This window comes from Amia ocellicauda, chromosome 17 (assembly GCF_036373705.1).
Source record: "Amia ocellicauda isolate fAmiCal2 chromosome 17, fAmiCal2.hap1, whole genome shotgun sequence".
In the NCBI taxonomy this organism is placed as follows: domain Eukaryota; kingdom Metazoa; phylum Chordata; class Actinopteri; order Amiiformes; family Amiidae; genus Amia; species Amia ocellicauda.
This window is the reverse complement of record NC_089866.1, coordinates 20,134,168-20,160,850: the sequence shown is the minus strand read 5'-3', so window position 1 is coordinate 20,160,850 and position 26,683 is coordinate 20,134,168. Positions and strand designations below refer to the sequence as shown.

Genomic DNA, 26,683 nt, shown 5'->3' with positions numbered 1-26,683 from the left:
GTACTAAGTCAAAGGGGTCAAATACTTATTTCCCTCATTAACATGCAAATCAATGTATAACTTTTTTGAAATGCATTTTTCTGGATTTTTTTGTTGTTATTCTGTCTCTCACTGTTAAAATACACCTACCATTAAAATTATAGACTAATCATTTCTTTGTCAGTGGGCAAACGTACAAAATCAGCAGGGGATCAAATACTTTTTTCCCCCACTGTATATATATATATATATATATATATATATATATATATATATATATACACTCACCTAAAGGATTATTAGGAACACCATACTAATACTGTGTTTGACCCCCTTTCGCCTTCAGAACTGCCTTAATTCTACGTGGCATTGATTCAACAAGGTGCTGAAAGCATTCTTTAGAAATGTTGGCCCATATTGATAGGATAGCATCTTGCAGTTGATGGAGATTTGTGGGATGCACATCCAGGGCACGAAGCTCCCGTTCCACCACATCCCAAAGATGCTCTATTGGGTTGAGATCTGGTGACTGTGGGGGCCAGTTTAGTACAGTGAACTCATTGTCATGTTCAAGAAACCAATTTGAAATGATTCCACCTTTGTGACATGGTGCATTATCCTGCTGGAAGTAGCCATCAGAGGATGGGTACATGGTGGTCATAAAGGGATGGACATGGTCAGAAACAATGCTCAGGTAGGCCGTGGCATTTAAACGATGCCCAGTTGGCACTAAGGGGCCTAAAGTGTGCCAAGAAAACATCCCCCACACCATTACACCACCACCAGCAGCCTGCACAGTGGTAACAAGGCATGATGGATCCATGTTCTCATTCTGTTTACGCCAAATTCTGACTCTACCATCTGAATGTCTCAACAGAAATCGAGACTCATCAGACCAGGCAACATTTTTCCAGTCTTCAACTGTCCAATTTTGGTGAGCTTGTGCAAATTGTAGCCTCTTTTTCCTATTTGTAGTGGAGATGAGTGGTACCCGGTGGGGTCTTCTGCTGTTGTAGCCCATCCGCCTCAAGGTTGTACGTGTTGTGGCTTCACAAATGCTTTGCTGCATACCTCGGTTGTAATGAGTGGTTATTTCAGTCAAAGTTGCTCTTCTATCAGCTTGAATCAGTCGGCCCATTCTCCTCTGACCTCCAGCATCAACAAAGCATTTTCGCCCACAGGACTGCCGCATACTGGATGTTTTTCCCTTTTCACACCATTCTTTGTAAACCCTAGAAATGGTTGTGCGTGAAAATCCCAGTAACTGAGCAGATTGTGAAATACTCAGACCGGCCCGTCTGGCACCAACAACCACGCCACGCTCAAAAGTGCTTAAATCACCTTTCTTTCCCATTCAGACATTCAGTTTGGAGTTCAGGAGATTGTCTTGACAAGGACCACACCCCTAAATGCATTGAAGCAACTGCCATGTGATTGGTTGGTTAGATAATTGCATTAATGAGAAATTGAACAGGTGTTCCTAATAATCCTTTAGGTGAGTGTATATATATATATATATATATATATATATATATATATATATATATATATATATTTATACAAGACTCAACGTGCAGACTACTACTACTACTACTATTATGTTATATAATTATAATCAACCTGTCAATTCACTAGCCTATTATAAATATACATGTAATAACTTTAATTTATACCAATCCAGTTAGTGTATAGTTGAAGCACGAACATTACTGCTTAATATTATTAATACTGAAGAAAAAGTGTAGTTCATGCCAGTTCATGCAATTGTTTCTATTTATCACCCGCAGTAATTGGTAGATGTAATACTGAGTGAAGTGAACAATGTGTAAGTTGTGTGCAGTTACTCAAACGTTGCGCTGATAACACGTGAACACAGAGCGCGCAGACGCGGCCGCGGTTGCTGTGGTGACGGGGCCTGGTTGCGGGGCTGCGCGGCGCTTCAGCGCTTTATACCGTGAAAACGCAGCAACTGACTGCAGCGGAGCAACATTTAACACAACTGTGTTGGCTATTCAAAGGTATTGACATTTTTTAACGTTTGAACTTGATAACATTGTATCTAGTTAAGTGTGGATGACTCGTGGTGTACATTCAGTGTCTGATAGTATCTCGGCGTGTTATAGAGTAATATAGACCTATTTGTGTTTTAAACGGAATGTAATGTAAACAGGATCGTAAATAGTCTTTCTTATTATACTGTTGACTGAAATTATGAGAGGTTATTCCCCAAGCAATAACTGCTGAGAACTGCTAATTGAATATATGTAGCCTATGTCGTATTATTGATTACACTAGCTACTGCACTCTTGTATGCTTAAATTGAATTTTGTATAGTTTTGTATTACTGCACTTTTGTAATGCTTGTGTGTAATGACAATACATGCATACATGCAAATAAATAAATAAATACATTCATACATACATACATACATACATACATGCAGACAGTTAGATCCATAAATATTTGGACAGGGACACAATTGTCATCATTTTGGCTCTGTACGACACCACAATGGATTAAAAAGGAAAAAATCAAGATGTGCTTTATGTCTTTCATCTTTAATTTATGGGCAGTTAAATACAAATTGTGTGAACAATGTAGGAATTACACCCATTTTTATATGTGGTCCCCCCAATTGTAGGGGCTCAAAAGTATTTGGACAATCTAACCTAATCATTAATTAAATTGTGTGTTTCAATACTTGGTTGCAAATCCTTTGCAGTCAATGACTGCCTAAAATCTGGAACCCATAGACATCACCAGATGCTGGGTTTCTTCCCTAACATATAAAAATGGGTGTAATTCCTACACTGTTCACACAATTTGGATTTAACTGCCCACAAATTAAAGATGAAAGACATAAAGCACATCTTGATTTTTTCCTTTTTAATCCATTGTGGTGTCATACAGAGCCAAAATGATGACAATTCTGTCCCTGTCCAAATATTTATGGACCTAACTGTACATACATACATACATACATACATACATACATACAAACATACATAACACTCATGAAGAAGTACAGTTTGCTAAGTACACTAGTACCTAGTATACCACAGTACACCTAGTATACTAAAGTCTACTTATTTGTCAATGTGTAAATATGCTTTCATTACTTTCTGAAAAGAGATGACTTATTCTTAGTTTTCAAGTTATTAAAACAGACTACAGGTTAGCACAGTATTGTAACCTTTTACATAAATTGTTAATCCCCAGCAACCTGCAACAAGTAACGCTGGTCATAACATTACTTTTCAGTGTTTTGACAGAGGACGTCATGCCCCATTTGAAAAAGCCTCAGAAAGCAGAACCTCTGGTAAAGGAATGGGACAGGAAGGCACAGAAAAGTGGATCGAGGCACACGGTTTATGCAGTCAATGGAGATGAATATACAGGGGACTGGCAAGACAACAAGAAACACGGTAAAGAAACCAAATGGAAGCACAACAACATATGACAACAACAATAATAATGTTATTATTATTTTCTCCACCAGTACCTAATTTCATTTTGTTTTAGGCTTTAAAATACTAACATTTCAACTCTGTGATTTGAGGAGAAAACCAAATTATCCCAAGAATTACCCCTGTGTATTGTACTGAGTGTATATAATGGATTTCAGGTTTAAACGTTATGTAGTTTGAATTAGAAAACACTCACTGGGGCTCAGGAATTTCTTAAGTGTTAGTTAGGGCAATGGAAGCAAGGGCTGTGGTGTTCATGTGACAGGAGGGAAATTGTGCAAATCGGCTAAGAGTTCCCAAGGCACAGCTAGTCCAGAAGAACTTGAATTTCCACAGAGGAAGACTTCTAAAACTCTTTTGAAGACAGGGTTTTTGTATTGATACACATAAGGAGATCCATGTGGAGATACACACATATAAAATTTATTTATTTAATTAGGAAAAGGGACACAAATCTGGAAGAATACAGGAGCCATTTACGATGGGGACTGGGAATGTGGCAAACGGAGTGGTTATGGGACATTGAGCTTGCCTCATACCGTCACTGGAGAATATGTAAAAGTTTATTCAGGAGACTGGAAGAATGATAAGAAGCACGTGAGTACATCAGACACAAGTGTGGTGTCATTGGCTCCTGGGCTGGCCTTGGGGACTTCATTTGTAATACCATTCATCTAATTTCTTTCATTCGTGTTATGGTAACAATGTGAACAGGTTCTGTGTCAACTTAAAGCAGCCTCATATCAGGCATCTGTAATCAAACACATTTGAGCCATTGAAGATTCCCTGAGAAACCGTTCTGCCATTATTATTGTTATTATTTGTATTTCTTGGCAGATGCCCTTATCCAGGGCGACTTACAACATAAGTGCAATACAAAGTGCAAGAATACAGTTAAGTACAATTACATGGAAATGTAATTGCATGTTTTCGTGTTCTGTGCAGAATGACGTTTGCTGCTCTATTTGTTATTCAGGGATTTGGAACTAACTTTTACAAAGTGTCGGCCTACTACGAGGGGGAGTGGAGGAGAGGAGAAAGATGTGGCTGGGGTCGAATGCACTATGAAAACGGAGACATCTATGAGGGAGAATGGCTGGGAGACAAGCATAATGGCCAGGGAAAGCTTCAAATTGGTAAGAATGTTAATCATGCTAAATTACGCACTTCTCTAAGTGTTAGTAGTGAACAGCAGTTCTGTGTATGAAAATAACTAACTAACTAAAACACTAATCTTAGGTCTAAAGTTTTTGCCTGTCCTTTCTCATTAATAAAAATGTCAATAATAACATAAGAAGTGCTTTAGGGGAAACTGTCTAGAATAGCCCAGGGGGTGAAGAGCTGTAATTAACCAAAAGTAGGGCAGGGCAAAACTAAGACGTATCATTTTCAGGATGACTGTTGGAATGTCTCTCTATTTTTCTACTTAAGCCAATGGGAATCGGTATGAAGGCACCTGGAAAGATGGAAAAAAACATGGCCCAGGGAAATTCTTCTACCTCGACAAGGGACAGCTGTATGAAGGGGTTTGGGTGGAGGACATTGCAAAATGTGGAACTGTTGTAGATTTTGGCAGAGAAGGAGCCCCATCCCCTACAATCTATCCAGTCCCAAAGGTGGGTTATCTGTACCCTAACCACCCCCCAATTTTATTAATAATGAAAGCATAGATGCAGGAAACTAGTTCAAACAGCAAATTAAAAAAAAAAACTTGCTGCAATGCTGAATACAAGGGCATTATTTTGATAGGGAATAACGTACGGAAAAAGAAAAACCATAGACTACCTTTATGAACTTTTTCTTGATCATCCTCAGCAGGTGACCCTTAGCAACTTCCTTATGTTGGTGTCATCAGGAGAATATGCCCCAAGGGTCGTGGGTGTTTAAAAAAGAAGCAAGACTGTCGTTATTCTGCTCATTCATTCTGTTTGGCAAGGCAGCGCAGTCTGTTTAATCAGGGAATCTGCTCTCGTTTGATTAGTCTCTTGGTGTCTTGGGATATACATTTACAGGAAACAGCAAGAGCAGTTTGGCTACATTTAGGAAGTGAGATTATCCGGTTTTCATGAGAATGAACATAATCAGGCTGTGTAATGTGGTTGGAAAATGTCCCTGAACCGTTACAGAACTGCAGCCTTATGTATTAATTCCCTGCCCATTATGTTACATAACACTAACAGGAAACAGTATAAATGAATGCAACAAGGTTCTGAAATATTAATTTAAAAAGAAACCAAAACCGATATTTGTTTTAAAAATAAATGCTTACATTTCAGAAGTGAATAACAGTAATTGGTGCATTGGGCAGATTTTTCACCAATTTGTTTTCATCGACCTTCTATTTGAACAACAAAATCTACAATCATGTCTGTATTTCTAGGAAGACACTTGGTTCTATGATTTACTCTAATCTGTGCTGCCTGAGTTCATTAAACAGTGCAGTTTCTTCCTCTTAAGGTACACTTGGCTGACCCAGTTGCAGTCTTGAAAGAAGCTCAGTCACAGCTTCCAGTGGAACAGGAATGATTTTGTATTAAAGACGAATAGAAAAAGCAGCAGTGGAAATGTACATTTATTCTCAAAAGAGCAGACAGATACAAGTTACTGTTGTATGCAAATACATGATTTGCAAAATATGGTAAGGGATTTCTATGTGCAACATTGTTCTTTGTGATGTCACTTTTCCACTGTTTACATGTGGTTTGTATCCATCAATTTAAAAAGTTGTATGATTATAAAATGTTTATAAATTGTATCGCACATGTTGCATCTCAAAAGGCTATGGCAGCAAAGACCCCCCACCCCAACACAAGAACAACAAAAACAATAGACTGTTGAGTCATAGAAAAGGTATATTGAAATACCATACTTTTCTTTTATGCAGTTAATTTAGGTTTGAATATTTAGTTTTTAAATTTACATTTGGCAAAAAACTTAATGAGCAAGCAGATTCACCCTCAATTCTTTTTTTGTATTAAAAATAACTAACAAAACAATTGTAATCATTCAAAAACCTTAAACAAAGCTCAGCATGGGAAATATGGCTATTCGACCAATAACCATACAACCCTGAACTGGGTGTGATGCCCAGCCAACAAGGTATGCCCAATACAAAACAGACCATTATGGCCAGTAAAGAGAAGCAAAGTATTGCTAAGCAACCAACAGGCTTTTTTTCTTACTTTCCGTGGCAATATATATTGTCATGTGATAAGTCCACACTCTATTAATTTTAATATATAATGTGAAATGCAAGTACTGCCACAGACTGTCTATTGCCAATAAAAATGCAGTTTTGGCAAAAAAACTAAGAAAAGTCCCCTTTTATGAAATTGACAGATGAAACTGTTAAGTTGTGCATTTAAGATTAAAAACATGTACAACTCTAATGAAGGTTCTCAATTGATCCTTAGGAAGAACATGAAACAAAACAGGGTCCAGTGTAGCAGGCTATTGCCCAGTGTACTTCAAATCACTGACTCCATACTTTTGAGTATCAAAGAAATATTAACAGTATGAAATATCTACCATTCCCCCCCTTCAAAAACATGAATATAAAAACTGCACAATAATAATTTCTTCTTTTTTACGTACCACTATCAATTATTTTGCAAGGTATCAAAGCCAGGGTAAGTCCATCAATTGTTTCACAGGGAGAAAGCATGTACAATAAACTTTGGTTGAGTGAGCTATAGGAAGGCATTGCATTGCTCAGTTCTAATGAAATCAAATCATCACCCTCAGTTTACCGTGCAAGAACTACAGTAGCTGCCATTTGACTGATGCACCCTGGTGTACAAGATGAACCAAGAACAGCTCACTGCATCAGTAATTTCAGCCCATGGCAGTTTGTCAATGGGGTACGAGCAAGGCACAATGAAGCGCCACTCTTCAATACTGCTTTGCTATAATGCTTTCTCCTTTACAGAACTGGAAAGTAAGGTGATAACCCCCAATTAAGGCAACCATTTCAGTAAATAACTTCACAGCAACAGTGTACTACAAGCTGCAAGAAAAGGATGGTTTACATATATCAAATGATTACAACAGTAACCAAATAATTATAGTAACCAACATCCTCCAAGGTTTCATTATAGTGCAGGTTTTTGCTGTAGTCCCTACAAATGGAAGCAACAGGGAAAAACAAACCTTTCTGTGAAATCACATCTATGAATTATACCATCCTAAACAATCCAATCCAAACAACTGAAAAATGCATGCATTAAGAGTGATATTTTTTGTTTTCCATCTAAACCTTACCATCAGCAATATACAAAATGTATATATATGCACAAATATGTAAAACCCCTTGACACAGCAGCAGACATGTACAGTAAATCTTAAAAATCAATATTTTTCCTCTATTAAACAAAACCGGTCTTTTTTTTTTTTTTAAACAGAGCCTGTCCATGCATCAGGAAATGTCTTATTACAGTAGACAAAAACAAAAGTCAGTTTTCATGATGGCTCAAGTATATATTTTTTCCTTTTGAAATACTTCTGAAAAACAAAACAAAAAACAAATCTATGGAAAATGAGAGCTTGGAGACTGCATTGTAACATCTCCTCTATTGTCCAATTGATTCTGGAGTCTGGCGAAATTGGAAAGTTCCTCCAGTTCCTGGAACTGCCGGTCTGTTTTGTGGCTGACCAGTGATCTGTAGAAATGCACCGCGAAAACAATGAATATCAAGCCAAAGGGCACCATGATGGATGTGGAGGCGATGGCAGCCGCTTGCCCCGGGCTGATGGACTCTGTGATGTTTGGATTGGCCGGGGAGACGGGGTGTCTCTTGACTGGGAGAAACTTGACCCAGCACAGCAACACCACCTCGGCCAGGAACAGCAGAGTTCCAATGACGGTGGAGAAGGCCCAGGCCAGCTCGATGTGCCGGTGCATGCGCTCGTGTGGCGATTCGTTGACAGAGTTGAGGTTGTGCACATTGCTCACTGCCTCGATGTTGGGCAGGATGCAGGTGCTGATCATCAGGGCGAAGAGGTGGACCGCTACCAGCACGGTGGTGCAGGCACTGAAGGCAATCAGCAGGCCGGGGGGGTATTCATGGGTTGGCTCCAGCTGGACCTCCACCATAGCCACCTGTAGGTGGAACATAAAAAGGAGAATATACATGGATTAACACTTAAATGTAGTGAAAAATCTAACAATACGAAAGGGAGACGGTACCCAGAAAGATTTTGAATTTTTTGCTAAAAACAAAAACAAGGATTTTTATTTTCCATTCGTCTTCTAAACCATGAATAATGCTTTTAAACTTAAAAACTTCAGGAGGTATTTAAGGAACTTTATCTTTGTATAATATTAAGCAATAACTGTGGTTTTGGGATCTGGCTGCTGGCACAAGCAAAAAGACTGAAGAAGAGTAACTACATTTTTTGACTGAACACCAGCTTGCTCTCAATGCTATGGCTTCAAAAAATGTAGTTACAGTTTTCCAGTCTTCTCGCTTCTGCCGGCAGCCAGATAAAAACAAAAGGGCCTGGATTCCCCTGTGGAGAACACGCATGCTGTAGCCGGCAGTCCCTTGAATAAAATAATCATGTAAAATAATAGTGAAAGTTCAGGGTGGTGAAAAACTTTTTATAACTACAAACCGATAGATCTTTTGGAAAAACAGGGTGATGGGGCAATTGAACGTGCATAAAACGTTTGTTTTTAATGATTTTCTGATTTTCCCCATTGACTTCCAGCAAAGCGGCTCCAGAGTTAGCACCCCCATGACGTCATGGCATATTTCTCAATATCTACTTATATAATAACCTGAGAAAGTAGGTGGAGTTGCCCTTTAAACAATTGTTTAAAATGTGTGGATCACAGCTAACCTTGGTTTATAGTGATATTATCCAGTCTCACACACACAGACCTCATGCAAACTATGTACAGTGCCTTGCGAAAGTATTCGCCCCCCTTGGCATTTTTGTGGATTTTTATTTGGATTCCATGTAATGGACAAATACAAAATAGTCCAAACTGGTGAAGTGAAATACATGCATATGTATTCACCCCCTTTGCTATGAAGCCTCTGAATAAGATCTGGTGCAACCAATTACCTTCAGAAGTCACATAATTAGTTAAATAAAGTCCACCTGTCTGCAATCTAAGTGTCACATCATCTGTCGCATGATCTCAATATATATACACCTGTTCAATAAAGGGTCCAGAGTGTGCAAAACCACTGTGCAAGGGGCATCACCAAGCAAGCGGCACCATGAAGACAATGGAGCTCTCCAAACAGGTCAGGGACAAAGTTGTGGAAAAGTAGAGATCAGGGTTGGGTTATAAAAAAATATCTGAATCTTTGAACATCCCACGGAGCACCATTAAATCCATTATTAAAAAATGGAAAGAATATTGCACCACAACAAACCTGCCAAGAGAGGGCCGCCCACCAAAACTCATAGACCAGGCAAGGAAGGCATTAATCACAGGCAACAAAGAGGCCAAAGATAACCCTGAAGGAGCTGCAAAGCTCCACAGCGGAGATTGGAGTATCTGACCACTTTAAGCCGTACACTCCACAGAGCTGGGCTATACAGAAGAGTGGCCAGAAAAAAGCCATTGCTTAACGAAACAAATAAGCAAACACGTTTGCTGTTCGCCAAAAGGCATGTGGGAGACTCCCCAAACATATGGAAGAAGGTACTCTGGTCAGATGAGACAAAAAAAATTAGCTTTTTGTCCATCAAGGAAAACGCTATGTTGGCACAAATCCAACACCTCTCATCACCCAGAGAGCACCATCCTCACAGTGAAGCATGATTCTGCCACCACCATGCTGTGGGGATGTTTCATCGGCAGGGACTGGGAAACTGGTCAGGATTGAAGGAATGATGGATGGCACTAAATACAGGGACATTCTTGAGGGAAACCTGTTTCAGTCTTCCAGAGATTTGAGACTGGGACAGAGGTTCACCTTCCAGCAGGACAGTGACCCTAAGCATACTGCTAAAGCAACACTCGAGTGGTTTAAGGGGAAACATTTAAATGTCTTGGAATGGCCTAGTCAAAGCCTAGACTTCAATCCAATTGAGAATCTGTGGTATGACTTAAAGTTTGCTGTACACCAGCAGAACCCATCCAACTTAAAGGAGCTGGAGCAGTTTTGCCTTGGAAGAATGGGCATAAATCCCAGTGGTTAGATGTGCCAAGCTTATAAAGACATACCCCAAGAGACTTGCAGCTGTAATTGCTGCAAAAGGTGGCTCTACAAAGTTACTGACTTTGGGGGGATGAATAGTTATGCACGCTCAAGTTTTCTGTTTTTTTGTCTTATTTCTTGTTTGTTGTTTGTTTCACAATAAAACATATTTTTCATCTTCAAAGTGGTTCTGTAAATGAAGCGATAAACCCCCCAAAAATCCATTTTAATTCCAGGTTGTAAGGCAACAAAATAGGAAAAATGCCAAGGGGGGTGAATACTTTCGTAAGGCACTGTATTCCTTGTTGAATCATATTGAATGTTCATTAAGGCTAATGTATTATGCATTTCTGAAAATAATTCACAACTTGATGAATAACCAGTTGAAGTTCAGTAAAGCATGAAATCAAAACTGAATGGAAGAAATAATTGTGCAATTTAAAAGGTAATTTACAAGAAATTAAAAACTTGTGCTGCCAAATGCAAAAAAACTAAATATCTTATCATTGAATCCACAATAACACAAAAATGCACTGCAAGAAAAATATGACCTTATGGATAATGTTAGGAATAACAGCAGTTTGAAGAATCATGACTAGAATGGTAAAAGAACTAAGAAAAGAAAGTTTGCCTCCTGAATATCTAAATATTCAATTACTGAAACAATAAAGCCGTCTTTATTACAGTTGGCAATGCTTGGTTGACTTTGGGCTATATTTATAAAACATTCACCAACATGCTACATGTACTTCTGTGTTTAACATAAACCTTAAGAGACACACATTTAAGAATCCCTGGAGGCAGTTTAAACGTGTTTTTAATGTTCTAACATTAGTTAAATGAGATGTATTTTCCACCTCAAAGCAAACAAAAGTAAAAGTGTCAGATACATAGTTTGCAATATGTCCATTCTATTGCTTAAATAGTATATATTTGTTTCTTCTCAACCATAAGAGGCTGAAGTCTCTCACTGCTTTTACATAAAACTGTCTTCAGTTGTATGGGAGTGGTCTCTTTGGTGTGCTGACTTTTTTTTCCTTCTCTGTGATATCAAGGGTCATTTGCTTGGTTACAAGTTGAGGGCTGTAGGCAGCAATAAGAAAGCACAAACTGTTCTTCTGGACAAGGTCAAAGACTACATTATACTAGGAATATAACAAGCCAACCCTTGCATGCTTACAAAAAAGCTGCAAGTGGAACGAAATTTACATTTTTTTGACAGTTCAATTTCCATTTGTTATTCAATTACTTTTTTTTTTTATATATATATATTGGACTACATGCATCCATGATATTATTTGGGATTGCTTTAGGTGTCATGGTATGAATTTTACCAGTAATGCCATTAATCATATCAAGTCCCAGAAAGCTACTCAATTGTGTATTCAAGGATATGACAAAATTAGAAGCAGGACTTGTGAACATTTCTCTGAAATGACTTTAGTTCAAGCAATTAAAGAGCTGTTAATTTGTCTGGAGAAAGGGAAAGTGTACCACAGAACCACCTTTAATTATTACTGAAAGATTAATTAGTTACAATGAGGAGTAATGGAAGTATTGTACCCTGATATTTACACTGTTCCAATATCTGTGAATAATGGATGGCTTTGTTTCTTGTGTGTAACCCACAGCCATCTCCAGTTTAAACCAATACAAGAGTATTATCACAAACCATATCATATATGATACTGCAAATATCACCTAGTAGGAGACAGGATGTGTGGTACTCTGTCAGTGCAGCCACAAAAACAGTTTCCTTTCCAACGAATACAAGTCTCCTGCAGGGTAAAACAAAATGCAAAGCTCTTCTGCTTAGCATTTCAACTAGTGAAAGAGCATAGCACATTTATGAACAATATGAAAAGGAACACAGACTAATCTAAAACATCCAGACCATCTTTCCCAGGACCATTTAGCAGGTTGAAAAATAAGTTACAATGTCATCTTTGTAGTAAAAGTATTTAGTAATAGAAGTCTGCAGATTGTCAAATACCATCAAATTAGACATCCACTGTACTTCAGCTGTCTACAACTAATTCAAGTGTCTTAAACCAAAAATATAGTCTTCATTATACTACTCCTGCTATGAAGCCAATGCACCCAGTACATGAAGTTTAAAACTGGAGGAGACAGTTTTGTGAATGGTTCTACATGTAGAAGTGAATTCTAGTGCAAATGTAGGAATCATATTAAGACAATTGCGACATCAGACACCCCGGGTAAATCATGTTTTCATTACATTGTGCATATTCCATGATTTAGCTTTCCGACCCTAATGATGGGGACAAAACGTGACAAAACGAGTTTTAATTAACAATATTCAAACAGGATTCGTCATTGAGGTACGAAATGACTTGGCTTCTCTTCAACATGCAGAAGGTAGTTTTAGTTACATAGAAATGAATCATTTCAAAAAAGGGTAGGTCTTTTCTCCACCGCAATGTATTTTCTCTCTTCGGCGGCGGGCAAAGCAGCATAATCTCTTCCCGAAAAATGCAGCATTCCTGATCTGCACTGCCTTACACAACACACACCGGCTAAATGCATTATTTGCAGATGAAATCAGTTGCACTTCCACTCCCATTTCTGTTGGGTTTTCGCCGACTATGTATCGGGATTGAAATAATGACTGAAAAGCAATACTAGAACTTGATCACACATGCGAGGTATTAATAGGTGGCTGGGTAGACAGATCTGTGGCGTGTTTCATGCACAGGTAGATAATGCACAGATGATCAATCGACAGTTACCGCAGCAAAGAGAAAGATTAAGATTATTCTCGTGGACTTTAATGCGCATTCACTCTGTCCAATACCTTACGACTCTAAAACCACAGTGAACGAATACAAGTAATGCCATTACATGATCAACTCGAATATTAAGACATAAACAGTGTAACTGTGTGGCCGAACTGTTGCAATAATAATACACAACTACAACTACAGGATCTACGGTAATTGGCATAATAATATTCTACCTCGGTAGTAAGCCATGTAAAGCACATACTTAACGCATGTCATAGTAGGAATTTGGGCAGAATCTCATTGCACAGCGACGTTCGATTGACACTAAATTGTGAATGAACTCGGTACCTGCAACTCCAGGTGTTGCATCAGTATCCAATACGTCCATATTGGATTAAAAATAAAATAATGAACGCAGTGGGATAAGGGGATCGTTTTAACGATGCTCAACCTAAATTGTACTGGTTGAAGCTACAGTTCACTAGAGATGTAACAGTGTGGCTATTCTATAATCGAAAAGCAAATCGGTGCTACCTGGTATCGATATGAAGACCTCACAGCCACGTCGCTGCACAGCTGACACTGACTAAAAATAGAGAACTGGCCTCCACAGAAAACGACAAACCTCGGTCAAACCAAGCTGTAACCCCGTCGACATTTGAACCACTTGCATGAGCAGCCCGTCCACGGAGACCTGGCACGTCCGCTTTGATAAGGGAAGGGCCGATTCAAAAAAAAAAAAAAAAAAAATACAAACTTGCCTGCAACTTTAAAAGTGTAATTCAGCACCGGTTCTCCCATCCTATACCACCACCCAGTGTCCGCACTCACCATTGCGAAACCCGAGAGAAGAGCTGACGTCCTGCTCGAAGCCTTCAGCTTGGCTCTGCTGAGATACAGCTTCCTCCAGGACAGCGCCTGCAGCGAGTGCTCGTTCAGACTCATCCGGGGGCAGCGCGGCGGCGACGTCGACCAGCTGCGAGGGCACCGTGCGATCCGTCTGTCTCACAGCGGACTCATGAGACTGTCCAGCGGGCTGTCACCGGCGCACGACGCGGACTCATGGGATTTGACGACCAGCAACTGTTACCCAAAAAAAACAAACCCCACTCCCGGTCTCGACAATGTATCCGCTGCGCTCGCCACCAACACCGTCCGCTCTCAGGAAACCGCGCCCTCTGTTACCCACAAGCCCGTGCGCGGATTGGGTGCATTGGCTCACACGTTCCGCCCCGCCTTCAGCGAGGCCGCCGCGAAGCGCAGCTCTCTGCAGACCTGCGCGGCTGCACCAATGGGAGCCGGTGGAATTCTGCAGAGCTGCGCTAAACGAACGGGACCCGGGTATGTGACAGGGCCGCCATTTGGGCCATGCAATTGGTACCGAACGGGAGAGCGTACTCTGGGTACACTATTTTTTGCAGCCGTATCTCCTCGATATTCATGGTCAGCTTTGTGACGAGGCTGCTTTGCTTCAATGGAAGTAACGGTATCAGCATATAATATAAAAAGAATATGTGTGGGTCGAATCAGAGACTATGGAGGTGAAACCCCGAAACAAAACGCACGTTTCTTCGGATATTTTATTAACGGACGTAATTGTTCAATGAAAGCATGCCTAAATTGTTTGATCATGTGTACATTAGTAATAATAAACAACTTACATTTAGTTTTAAGCGACAATCAAGTTCCTCTATAACGCATTTTTTAATTAATTATTTTATAATATTAGCCTATTCCGACTGGAACCATAATCACAAAGTCAGTATGGATATACGATGGCCAGTGATTGATATGCAAGCTAAAACTAGACACTATAGGGCAGTTCATTCACACAATCACACATACCATTTCTACACATTGACATAAATATATTGGAAGTTACGGGGATATTACTGTATTGCAACTCTCCAACAGCCACTGCCCCCTATCCCCCCAGAAAATAAAAACACGCACACACACACAAAGAACCATCCCATTGCAATATTATGTAACTCGAGTAATGGTTACAGTTTCGGGAGCTTTGTTACTTCCAACAGCAGTGCCTAAAAGTAAGCAACATGACAGGACGGCTGGAATAATATGCCTGTCATATGTTATAACCAAGTCCAACATGCTTGCATTGCCTCCCTGTGCATGCCCTGCTGTGTTACCAGCCCAGGGACGGCAACACAACACACACAACGGCTGCAGCGCCTGCGTGTATGCTTATCGCAGGCTCGTGACCCAGAAAGAAAAAAGAAAAAAACAAGAAAAAAAAAACACACACATGCGGGCTAGACGTGACTTTAAGATGATCTGATTGCAGCGACACGGCCTCGAAATTATAGTGGTGTTTTTCGTTTTCTTTTTCTTTCTGTTGCCGAACGTGAGGATGTAAGCTCGCAGTTCTGAATAAAGATGACGCATGACGTCCTCTAGCAAATGTTTTGATTCTTTCGGTTGTGACGTCAGCTCGGCACTATACAAAAATGGTTCCCACTTAGTTTGGAATCGGAGAGCAAAGTGTTTTCTAACTTTAAAGGTCGCATTTGCGGTAAAATGCGGGGCTAAAGTGGTAAACTGGCGACAGCTCCAAAAAAATGGAGGCGCATGCAGAATCTGGACGCAGACTGGTGTGTAGTTTTACCCTATCCTTTCATAGCCAGCCTAGGAGAGGGAGTGAAAGTAAAAGACATCTATTTTAGAGGCATTTCGATATTAGAAACACCATTTTAATGTTTCATATGGCTCCACATTGTGACGGGAAGCTGCGTTTTATTGCATAACGATACGTACATATATAATTTCACACGATTGGGTGGATTGCATGTAGGTGCAGCATTGTAAAGAATGAAATACTTATTTTTGTTTTGAACGTTAATAAAACGTATCCCTATGTTAAATGGTGGTTAGACGCTGGAGGTGCTGCAGTTATGGTTAAACACCAACGTCTAATGGAAACAATGGAAACATGTTCCAGGGACGGAGCGCTAGTATCTATATGCTCTTTTCATTTAGGCTTGACGGGCCTAGAGTTACATATATTATAATAACACTATGATAGTGGTAATGATTCTTGTTTACTGGAGAAAAAAAGAAAAAAGAAAAAAAAAGTGATCGATGAATTATTTTTATGAGCGCAATTAACTGCTTAAAATCATTGTTAATCATTGTTAAACACATGCAATTGTTAGATGTATTTTAATAAATGTGTTTTGCATCATAATTAATTGCAGTTAAAAAAAAAGCATTAGCAAAATAAACATATGTCAATATTCTGGATATGATTTGTATTGTTGAAGACAAAATGTATGTCAGGTTTCAGTTTGATTACATTATCTTTGCAGTAAAACATAAGACTAACCCTCGATTTACTTTTTGTTTGTTTGTCCCCCCCCCCCCCCCCATGATTTAATTTGCAAAAACAGCGCCGCATCACTAGGAGAATGTACGACGAAAATGAAGATCTGTCTGATGTGGAAGAGATTACAAATATCCGAAGTTTTAATTTGGAGGAGAAACTTAAAAGTGCGTCGTATAACACTAACTTCGTGGTGATGATGGACGGGAAAGGTAAATATATGATCGCGGCTCAGTTTCATTCATAAAAAGGCAGAATCGATTCCCCCCGCCGCACTGGATGCGGGTCACTGTATTACAGGAGCTCAAGTCAAACCCTTGTCCATCACATCTCTCTTCCCGCCTGGGTTTGCTGTGCAGCAGGTGTGCGGAGACGCATTGTTTTTCAATGAGTCCAAGCTTTACACATTCAGCACTTATATGCATGCATCACAATACTGTGTAGCTTAAAAACCAGTGCCTCCCATTTGTCGAGCGTGTAGCTTAAAAAAACCAGTGCCTCAAATAATTTTGAAATTGAATTGTAATGCTACAGTTATCGATTATATCGCCTGCATGTTTGTTGCGCTCAGCCAGTGATCCCCCAGTGCGTATATATATATATATATATATATATATATATATATAAAAGGCGACATTAAGGAAAATAATGTGTCCTGGATGAATATGCCAAAGTTATCCCGCTGTCCTGGTGTTCTCTCTGTCACGCAGATTTTACCTACGAATATGTGCAAAAAGAAGCGCTCAGGATTCCTCTAATATTTAAAACCAAAGATGGATTGGGAATCAGGTGAGTTCATTACGTTATTATTATAATTATAAGTTATTTATGAACAATTCGAAAAGCAAGTTCAGCGGATTCCTGTGTATCTCCGTTTAAAAGAGAATGTATTCACTTTAAGAGCTAATTTATTTTTATTTTTTATTTTTTAAAGAATGCCAGATCCCGATTTTAACGTCAGTGAAGTTAAAGGTTTGGTTGGTAAGTGAATCAAAACTTTTTTTTTTTTTTTCCATTTTGGTAATTAATGCTTTAGAAAACTCTCTTACTAAATCCTGTCCTTTCTTCACTATTATAAAATGGTATCATTATTTAATTCCCACAACAAATGAATCAATCTTAAAAAACAGGTTGATACAACAACCGTTACCAATATGAATCCAGGTTGTATGCAGCTGGGGTGTAGTTAATTATAACCTACACACATTCCAACATTTAAAAAATAAAGATGTCCTCCTAAACGTCTCAGATTGTGTGACAAAGTGCCTCAAGACCTACTGAATTTTTATAACACCCAATAACAGTGGTTAGGTTGTGAAGTAATGCATTTAAAAATAACCTGAACAGTCTGCTGATAAGCTGTGCAATAATGGTGCCTAGGCATATTGTGCTGCAGAAAATAAAGGGAAGCACACAGTCCTTGTATAATACCCTGGTTCTGGGGTGATTTCAAAATCAAGTGGTTATTAAGCAATGAGAATATTACCAATGTCTGACTTTTCAAGGATGTTTTTGCATTCTTGGAAACTAGTTATTTTCTATTCTAATATCTTGTCCAGTTTTAGCGAACAGGTGACAGATGTGGAAGGAGCTGTAAACCATGTTATGAATTGCCAGAATAGCACAGTCAATGAAACTGCACATTTTCATTGCCACTCAAGTTGTCCTGAAGTCAGAGGTCAATATTTAGTGGTTGTAAGTAGTCGCCAGCCAAAGTTGAAATGGAATATATAAAACAATTACTTTAAATACTATGCCCAGGATGCATGGAACAAAACAGTCCATTCATGCAAGGTCATAATACTTGAGAGTATCTGAGAGGTGTAGATAGTTTTCATAATTAAATTCATGTTTGACTCATAGCGGCACGCTTACTAAGAGTATTTACAGTAGTGTTCATTCAGTCAGACATCCTGTTTGAGAGCGAGGCAAGCTGTGCGTGTGAATGGAAATTAAAGTGCGTGATGTCACGTACTTACGTGGTGTGGCGAAGGGAAGTGTGGCGTCAGCATTTCTGTGGGCTGAATAAAAGCAGTGTGTGGGGTGAAGTGGAAAACACAGGGGCTTACAAGTGCTTATAAAACCTACATTTTCCTGCTCTTGTACAAGCTGGCCGGCACTTGCAATTGGTGTATTCTAGTTACTTAGCAGGTTAGCATCTGAAATTGGAGCAGAAACCGTGAAGGACTTGTGGGTGTTCAGAATTCAATGAACTGTTGACATTTTCCACCTTCCCACTGCATCACTCTGAGTTGTGGCCGTACCAGCTTCCTGATGTCACCGTGTTATTGTACATCTTTTCTGGATTGAGTGGAGTTTAGTAAATGCTCTTTTTTTAGAATTGTGAGCAATGGACTACTGTAACAAAGGGTCCAGAACACTTTCAGCAACGCGTGAAGAGTTAGATACTTAATTTGTCCCTCTTTTTTTTTTTTTTTTTTTTTTTTAACAGTTAATTCTTCATGCACGTTGTCCGTAAAGTGTTGTTAACATCTGTGGATGCTGTTTTCATGGGGGTGACACTGACTCAAGGTCTTAGTGTCCACAGATGGGGGGGAAGATGGAAGAGATGGGCTGCTGTGACTTAGACAGCTTCATAAATATGCCCATCTACTTTCAAAAATAACTTTACACCAATGCAGATCTGGTTTCTGAACTGCTTTGGTACAACTAACCCCCATCACAATTTTGTAGTCCAATATCAGATCTCACCTCTGTGTTCTAATCTCTTTGAGGTCTTTAAATAGTATCATAAACGGTGGGCATTTGAGAGCTATGTTCGTCAGTAGGATACATTTGGTGTCCAATAAGACTAACAGGATTTGCACGTTGTTGCTGTGCCTTTACCCAAAACACTTCAGATGGATTTTGCGCACTCTAACATAAAAGGTACAACATAACAACCACATTACAAGAGTAATGTAGGTGTAATCTGTTCACGTGTCCTAAGGAGCTGCTGGGAGGTTACCCATACAGAACATTTGGATTCAGGAAGGCTTCAAACAATAAGCATTTTGTAAGATCAGTTTGTCTGCTTTATGTGAGGTATATTTGGGACTTAATATTTACAGTGTAACTTGGTTTGCCCTTCCACGTGAGACTGTAATGGAAGTGAGGCAAAACTTTCCACACCCATTGCAATAGTTTGCCTATTTCTCTTCCCAGTGCAGTTGCTGGTATTGAATATTGATTGTAACCTTGTGCAAATGCATATCCTCCTACATCACAAACACGGCCATAAAATGAATTCATTCTGAGGTCAAGTATTGAATTTGAGGGAAGAGAAAATATAGAACTGGTTTATATTATCAATTGCCACAGGGTATTCCCATATAGCTTTATAGACTTGAATCTAAAGGCATCCTCCTATAAGAACTGAATTGATTGTACAAGGGTAGGTGGCTGTGAAACACGTGGGAGGGGGATGCTTGTTGTTTTAGAAAGTTGTTTGGTTTCATATTTACTACATCAACTACAGTAACAAAAAAAAGGAATTTCCACTTCTGGTGTTTTTGTGCAGATTTTTCTTACTTGCACAAAGGTGTCCCCAAACATTTCGTATTAAACCCTGGGAGTGGGAATGTACCTTTCTGTAGTACTGCTAAATCTAAAGAGGATACTGAAGATCTTTATGAATCATGAAAACATGAAAAAGATGTAGCAGTATATCTACTATTCATGTCACCATGAAACATTTCCAAAAACTGTATACAGACACATGTAATCCTCTCTGTAGTAAGTAAAGATGACTTGTGGATGGATACATCAATAATTCATTTTTTTAAATATCAGATTTTGGTTACATTCTGTTCTTGAAAGCTGGAAATAGTCTTTGGGATGCATATGCCCACCCTGTCAGGCCTTAATCCATGTTTGATTTAATTTACTTTATACTGATGCTCTGATAAACCTGAGATGGACATGTATCTCAATTGCAGTGTAAAGGAAGGGTGAGTGAACAGGTACTCCGTCTATGCCAGAGGACAGTCACTACAGCAGTGTCGGGTTGTTGCTGCTGATTCCCAGAGCTGTCTAAACAAGGTGACGGCGCAGCATGTTTTGAGCCTGTCTTGACAACTGGTTTTGTCACATCAGTGGTGACTAAAAATGACTAACGTCTGATTTTTGTTGCCCAGCTTAGCATTCAGAACTGTATGTCTTTCTCTTGCTCTGGAGGGTAAAAGACTTAAGGATTTTAGATGTAACTCGAAATTCTCCATGACTGCAGACTTTGACAAGCTTGATTATTTGCATTTGGTCAAGATGTAATTGGGTCAATTCATTAGGATCTCATTTGGCATCAGAACCAGTATCTCTGCTTTAGTGTCTGGTTTATGAAGTCAGTATCCTTTGATATTGTGACTGTGTCCTACCTAATTCAACTATGCCACACTCATTAAGTTATTGTGCCACGCTTCTAACGTATCAAAAGAAAACATAAATGTTTTAGTTGTTTGTATGTACATGTAACACCATACGGTAAGGAAACATATTGCCTCTCAATGAAATTTTGGGTAGGAGCTCAAGGAGAAAGAAATTAAGTTCAAAGATGCTCGAAAAAATCAGTTTGATAATCCCCAGTGCCTTTGTCACAGATGGTGTGTAATTCAGTGTAGGGTAAGAAATCCAAGCAAGAGCTCTCTTTGCGCCAAAACTGTGAGTGTCACAATAGCTCTGAATATCAGCCATGGCTTCGTTATACTCTCGCTTCCCGAGAACGTTGTGAAGAAGGTCTGTAATTGGGCGTAGTTTTAGTTTTTTAGTTTTAACAGCAGCAGATATGATTTATCTGTCAGTTTGAAAAATAAAAATAAACCCCCCTGAGAATACATTGTTGAAAAGTAGAACGGAGAACTTGCTTCCTTTTTGAAAGATATTCTTAACCTGTGACCAATTTCCAGGCCCATCCGAGGCAGGTCTCTCTTCATGACTTTCTTCCCTAAATAAACTAGCAGTGTAGTCATGAAGTGTCGTTTGTAAGCTACAAATTAAACAGGCTGCCTGCAGTTAAGGATGTTTGTGATTTCCTTAACTGTATGTGTTTAGTGATGCCTCCAGTAGATAGAGCTGTCCGAGTAGTTCCCCTTTAAAATCTTACTGTAAGTTTTATTTCCCAGTCTGTCTTGATGTAACAAATAGCACTGAAAATCTTTGGCTTTTGACTTTTTTCATAAGACCATGGATATGGATTTAAACAAAATACTTCTTTTCATTTTAAGACCAGCAATGAAAAGATATGCTCTCGTCTAAGGCACGTGGCAATATTTAGTGACAATTCACTCTGTTTGTTTTGAAAACTAATCATAACACCCAGCTAAAGTGGAAAAGTCAGATGTAAAAACCTTAAGTGAAGCTTTTAAAAACAGATTGAAACAACTGCAATAGCTGCACCTCTTGTATGTATTGTAAACATAAATGTAGTGGTTTCCCTTTTTCCCCATAAGAGCTTTTCTTTGTTTGGTACTAAACAGTCAGAATTCCTGCACTGCCTCAGAGTCTGGAGAGGGGCTGGCCTTGCGTGTCTTGGCTGTTTGGCCGTGTCGGACTGTTGCTCTTGGGTGCCCTGTGTGGCCTGCCTGGGAGTACTGCTGTCTGCTATACCACAGACCGGCGTCCCAGGGAGACGCTGCCCCCTCAACGCACTCTTAGGGCAGAGAAAGTCCAGAGCCGTGTTGCTGAGTGCCGTGCACACGCACAGACGCATGCACAAACTTCAGCGGCTTCCTGTGTAATCTGGATCGCGTACAGCTGGCCAAATGTCAACAGATGAGCGAATTTAATTTCTTTTTAGTGTGCTGAGGTTTTTTTTGTTTTTGTTTATAGTAATAATACGGGTGAGATGGTGGAAGATATGGTGAGCTCCATCAGATAGATACTGGAAGTTAACCCATGCTTTACTGCATACGAGAACTAACTTGCGAACACAGTAAGAGACACTAAGCTTTTCATGAGGAGGTTGTATAATAGTCTCACTTGTGCCCTTCATTCCCAAAGTTTTTTTTTTTTTCCATTCTCCTTCCAAATAGCATCATTTCCTTGTGGTTATTTTGTCCAGTGTACTTCCAGGAGTTAAGAGCTAGGACTTCAGTTTGACAGGCAGCCCCATGCCATTGAGCGTCCTGAAGAACACGCAGGCCTGTGGATTCATAAAAATTGAATCCATTTATCATTGCAGGCAGACAGGGATACATAAGCCACTCTGTGAAGTTGGTAATAGGAGAGGAACAGCTGAGGAGAGTTAGGACCAGACTGGGACAAGTAACAGGTCATGGAAATCATGGCAGAAAATAAATACTGTTAGTACACGATGTGACAGGGACACTGCAATGACAACCTCATGGAGGCATATATTACATTACTGATTATTATTAAGATCACTGCTGTTGTAGTTGTTTTATAAGAGAATACTATTTATTTAAAAAAAAATTCAAGGATTTGGCATCCAAGATATTTAGCCTAATTGGTGTGTTGCACAGGTCTTCAGTTTTGACCATGGCATTTCTGAGAAAGGGAATGTCAGCATTTGTATTTTAGGTTGGATTCTCAGGGAATGTAATGTTTTTGGTTACATTCATGACAAGTTGTTGTGAACTGATACCCCTGTGGGTCCTTATTTTTCCTTTTGGAAACTACAGACAAACTGCTCACTCCATACTAAATGCTACCAGTTTGCTGGCACCACTAACTTCAGTTTTATACCAACTGTATAAACTGTATGTTTTTTTTTTTTTTAATAATTTGATAAAGGATTTCACAGTATTTCTGCATCGGAACAAACAATAATGATTTGTGGTCAATTTTTTTTGTATTGCTTTATAGATCAATGTCAATGTCGGAGGTGTTCTATATGTGCAGAATTAAATTCCTCAAAACCAGAATAGAAAGTGACATCTGCAGTTCTGTGTACAATCCTGGGGGTGCAATTAGGACTGCTGTGTGGCTTCATTGCCCCCTTGTGGATTCTGTTTGAAAGTCAATGATACTCATCTCTCTAGGCTGCAGTGCGTTACACCAGACTGCAGTCAGACTCATCTCTATCTTACCAGAATTTAAAATTCAAGCAATTCCAAGCTGAAAATTCAGATTGTTATTGTTTAAAATATTGCTGGGAAGAATTATATATCATTTTCTGTATTGCATAACAGTGGATAATAGTGTATTAAAATATTTTAACTCAATAAAGTTTGAGCCTAAGTTTTGGTATTACGTGTGTACAATTATACAGGCTGTGCTGCATTTCTTATTTTTTTCCACCCTGAATTTAAGTAATGCATGATTTTATTTATTTTCATGTACAAATAGAAACGTAGCCTTTTCTCTGTGACCTTCAACTATTCATTCATGCACAAATTAATTCATTATCATAGATTACAAGGCAATTTGGGCAACTGTAGCGTGTGTGGTGCGGTCAGTGCTTGGTGAATGACGTGTCTGCTGGCCATCCTTTGAGTTGAGTGTGGGCTCTGAAGCCATGTCCCTTGCACTGCTGCAGGAAGCCGGAGGGCTGTGGATGTGATGGATGTGAGCACGCAGAAGGGGACGGAGATGAGCATGGCCCAGTTTGTCCGCTATTATGAGACGCCTGAATCGGAGCGGGACAAGCTCTTCAACGTCATCAGCCTGGAGTTCAGCCACACCAAACTGGAGAACCTCATCAAGCGCCCGATTGTGGTGAGTGACCGCTGCCATGCTTTGCATGCTTCGCAACGAGAGGTTCTCTTCTATCTGGACACTTGACCGAAGTGTTGGTGCTGATGACATTTGCTCTCTCCCTTTTGCTCTTGTTTGCCCCATGCAGATTTGTTTATTTTCTAACCTTGATGAGTGTTCATAAATACCTTGTTTTATTCCTCTGCTGTGCATTATTTTGTGTAATGTGAGTTTTGTAATCTGGTTTCCGGTGGTGTTTCTGGCACGTGAAACTTGTTCCCACACTTCTCTGCTTTATAAACTCCTCAGCATAGTGCTGCTTAACATGGCCCACTAAGACTGAACAGATCACAAGCACCTTGTTTGGGTATTTCTTAGACCTATCACACTGTTGCCATTGAAGTATATTGCATTTTAATGTTGTTTAATGTAGCAGCTGAATCTTACACTGCAGTGTCTTTTTATTTCTTTACAGTGTATATTTTGCACAATGTAGGCTGTATATAATAAAGACATTGTCCACATACATCCCAACATATGTCATGTAACAACAAATACATTTTCCAAGTGTTTTTCTGCTAGTAGCAATTGAGAAATGTATGTTATCATTATGCCTAAGACCTGAAATGGCTTATGTTCAAGTTATGGGGTTAAAATATAATACATTAACAAATAATTAATTAAATGTATTAAAAGGTCAACAGCTGTGTTACTGACTGGCTCTGGAATAACCTGGCATATGTCTCTGTGGGCTGATTTCAGGTGGATCTGGTGGACTGGGTGGACAATATGTGGCCACAGCACTTGAAAGAGAAGCAAACCGAGGCTACGAACGCCATCGCAGAGATGAAATACCCGAAAGTTCAGAAGTAAGTGATGTAATTCTATTGTGTACTAATGTAGACCATGGTGTGAGAGTGCTGATTGTCTGGTCTGCAAACATCGCTTGTTGTCTTAACCAAGGCGGAAATCTGTGTGAGCTGTATATGGGCTGGTACTAGACGAGAGTTGGTTCATCTTCGTCTAATAAGGGATCCTGGGTCATAGTCAGAAGATGCTATTTGAAGTTTACACCTCATTGAGAGCACAGAGTTCCAAAGAGTACGATAAATGTTTTTGTTTTCGTCTACATTTTTTATTTGTTAAAAAATAAAACATGCTACATGCTTAATTAGCTTGACCCTTGAGAGAAGTTTAATATAGGCTGCCAAGGTTTTACACTACAATCCTGATATTGTGTGTGACTTTTGGAATGGGATATAAATAGAATTGTTGTCCAAAGCTTGTTTTTCATTTTCACTGCTTTTGGAAGCAACAACCTGGCAATTCCCGGTCTCAGATATTTATTGCATATCTATTTTGTTCCCTTTGAAGTGGGAATGTGGTCTGCTGTTTGCCTACAGAGAAACTAAAGACCTTTGTTTCTGGAACCCTCTGTCTCAAACATTTAAGCGAATTGTCAGCTTCGTGAAGGCCGAGCTCCCCCCAAAAAAACAACAAAAATGATGCCGTCTGACTCAGTGCTGTAGACCAGATTAAATGCTTCAGAAATTTTCTTTGCAGCATAAGCCAATTTAATTTGTCAATCCTATTAAGTGTTCTTTCAGGCGTTGCTTATGGCTACTGCATTTCTCTTTCTGAAAGAAGAAGTGTTTGAAATCCATATCTGAGGGCTGTTTCAAATACCATTTTTCAAGCCTCTTAATGAATCGACTACTTACTGGAAATCCATACTTCTTTTCATGGGCTCGGTTATTTCATCCATTAAGAAAAACTAATTGTGTTTTTATCATAATGATTAATCAATAGTCATATATTCCACATGGCAGCTTAGAGTTTGACGTTTTCATATCTGTCAAGAAGGCGACAGATATTGAAGAAAATCTCCTAAAAAGCAATTAATGTGTATCTATAAGAGGTGCTTTGAGGGTTTATTTCTGAAGCCCATCAGCTCCATGTTTCTGATATTGGGAAAGATATTGAATAGTTTCATGAAGGCATACGAGTCTTTCTGTTTAGATCTGCATTACGATCTGAAATTCTGTAAGACTGACAGATTACACTGTACACTTACTTCAAACGGAAGCAGAATTTTTGTGTGCACGCATTTAACCAAAATGCAACAACCCAAGCTAACATTTTAGTTTCCGAAAAGTTTTTTTTTATTTGTATGTTTTTTTTATTAAAGAAGCAGAAACGGATAGCACCTATTATTCAATTGAAAAGCACTTTAAATAACAAGTAGCTTGGCTTCGGAAATGTGTGCTGTTGTACATCCTCGTGCGTCGGTCAGTGTGTACAGCACTATCCAGAGTCCTGGCAACTGCTGGCATGTGTGTATTTCC

The 26,683-nt window shown here is 39.3% G+C and overlaps 3 protein-coding genes across 4 annotated transcripts in view; 2 read left to right on the top strand and 1 right to left on the bottom strand.

Annotated features, from left to right (window-relative positions):
- The first annotated feature begins 1,882 nt into the window (after positions 1 to 1,882).
- LOC136712491 (MORN repeat-containing protein 3) lies at positions 1,883 to 6,138 on the top strand. Its single transcript, XM_066689121.1, has 6 exons — positions 1,883 to 1,997; positions 3,242 to 3,405; positions 3,887 to 4,044; positions 4,424 to 4,583; positions 4,879 to 5,063; positions 5,905 to 6,138. The coding sequence occupies exons 2-6, from the start codon at positions 3,261 to 3,263 to the stop codon at positions 5,971 to 5,973; spliced, it is 717 nt and encodes a 238-aa protein (XP_066545218.1). The 5' UTR covers positions 1,883 to 1,997; positions 3,242 to 3,260; the 3' UTR covers positions 5,974 to 6,138.
- On the bottom strand, positions 6,004 to 14,537 carry orai1b (ORAI calcium release-activated calcium modulator 1b). Its single transcript, XM_066689122.1, has 2 exons — positions 14,180 to 14,537; positions 6,004 to 8,545 (listed from the first exon to the last, which is right to left on the bottom strand). Exons 1-2 carry the CDS (start codon positions 14,291 to 14,293, stop codon positions 7,973 to 7,975), a joined length of 687 nt encoding a protein of 228 aa, XP_066545219.1. The 5' UTR covers positions 14,294 to 14,537; the 3' UTR covers positions 6,004 to 7,972.
- A 973-nt stretch (positions 14,538 to 15,510) lies between these two features.
- kdm2bb (lysine (K)-specific demethylase 2Bb) overlaps positions 15,511 to 26,683 on the top strand; it is a 65,513-nt gene continuing 54,340 nt past the window's right edge. For both annotated transcript variants that reach the window (XM_066689120.1, XM_066689119.1), the window contains exons 1-6: positions 15,511 to 15,960; positions 16,756 to 16,900; positions 17,399 to 17,477; positions 17,623 to 17,669; positions 24,181 to 24,359; positions 25,101 to 25,207. In XM_066689120.1, the coding sequence (XP_066545217.1) occupies positions 15,928 to 15,960; positions 16,756 to 16,900; positions 17,399 to 17,477; positions 17,623 to 17,669; positions 24,181 to 24,359; positions 25,101 to 25,207 (590 nt within the window). In that variant the 5' untranslated portion in view covers positions 15,511 to 15,927. The remainder of the gene's footprint in view (positions 15,961 to 16,755; positions 16,901 to 17,398; positions 17,478 to 17,622; positions 17,670 to 24,180; positions 24,360 to 25,100; positions 25,208 to 26,683) is intronic.

Coding starts and splice junctions, on each gene's coding strand:
- LOC136712491 (XM_066689121.1), top strand. CDS start 3,261: ATGCCCCATTTGAAAAAGCCTCAGAAAGCAGAACCTCTGGTAAAGGAA. Junction 3,406..3,886: donor GCAAGACAACAAGAAACACG/GTAAAGAAACCA, acceptor TTATTTAATTAG/GAAAAGGGACACAAATCTGG. Junction 4,045..4,423: donor GGAAGAATGATAAGAAGCAC/GTGAGTACATCA, acceptor TTTGTTATTCAG/GGATTTGGAACTAACTTTTA.
- orai1b (XM_066689122.1), bottom strand. CDS start 14,293: ATGAGTCTGAACGAGCACTCGCTGCAGGCGCTGTCCTGGAGGAAGCTG. Junction 8,546..14,179: donor TTCTCTCGGGTTTCGCAATG/GTGAGTGCGGAC, acceptor TTCCACCTACAG/GTGGCTATGGTGGAGGTCCA.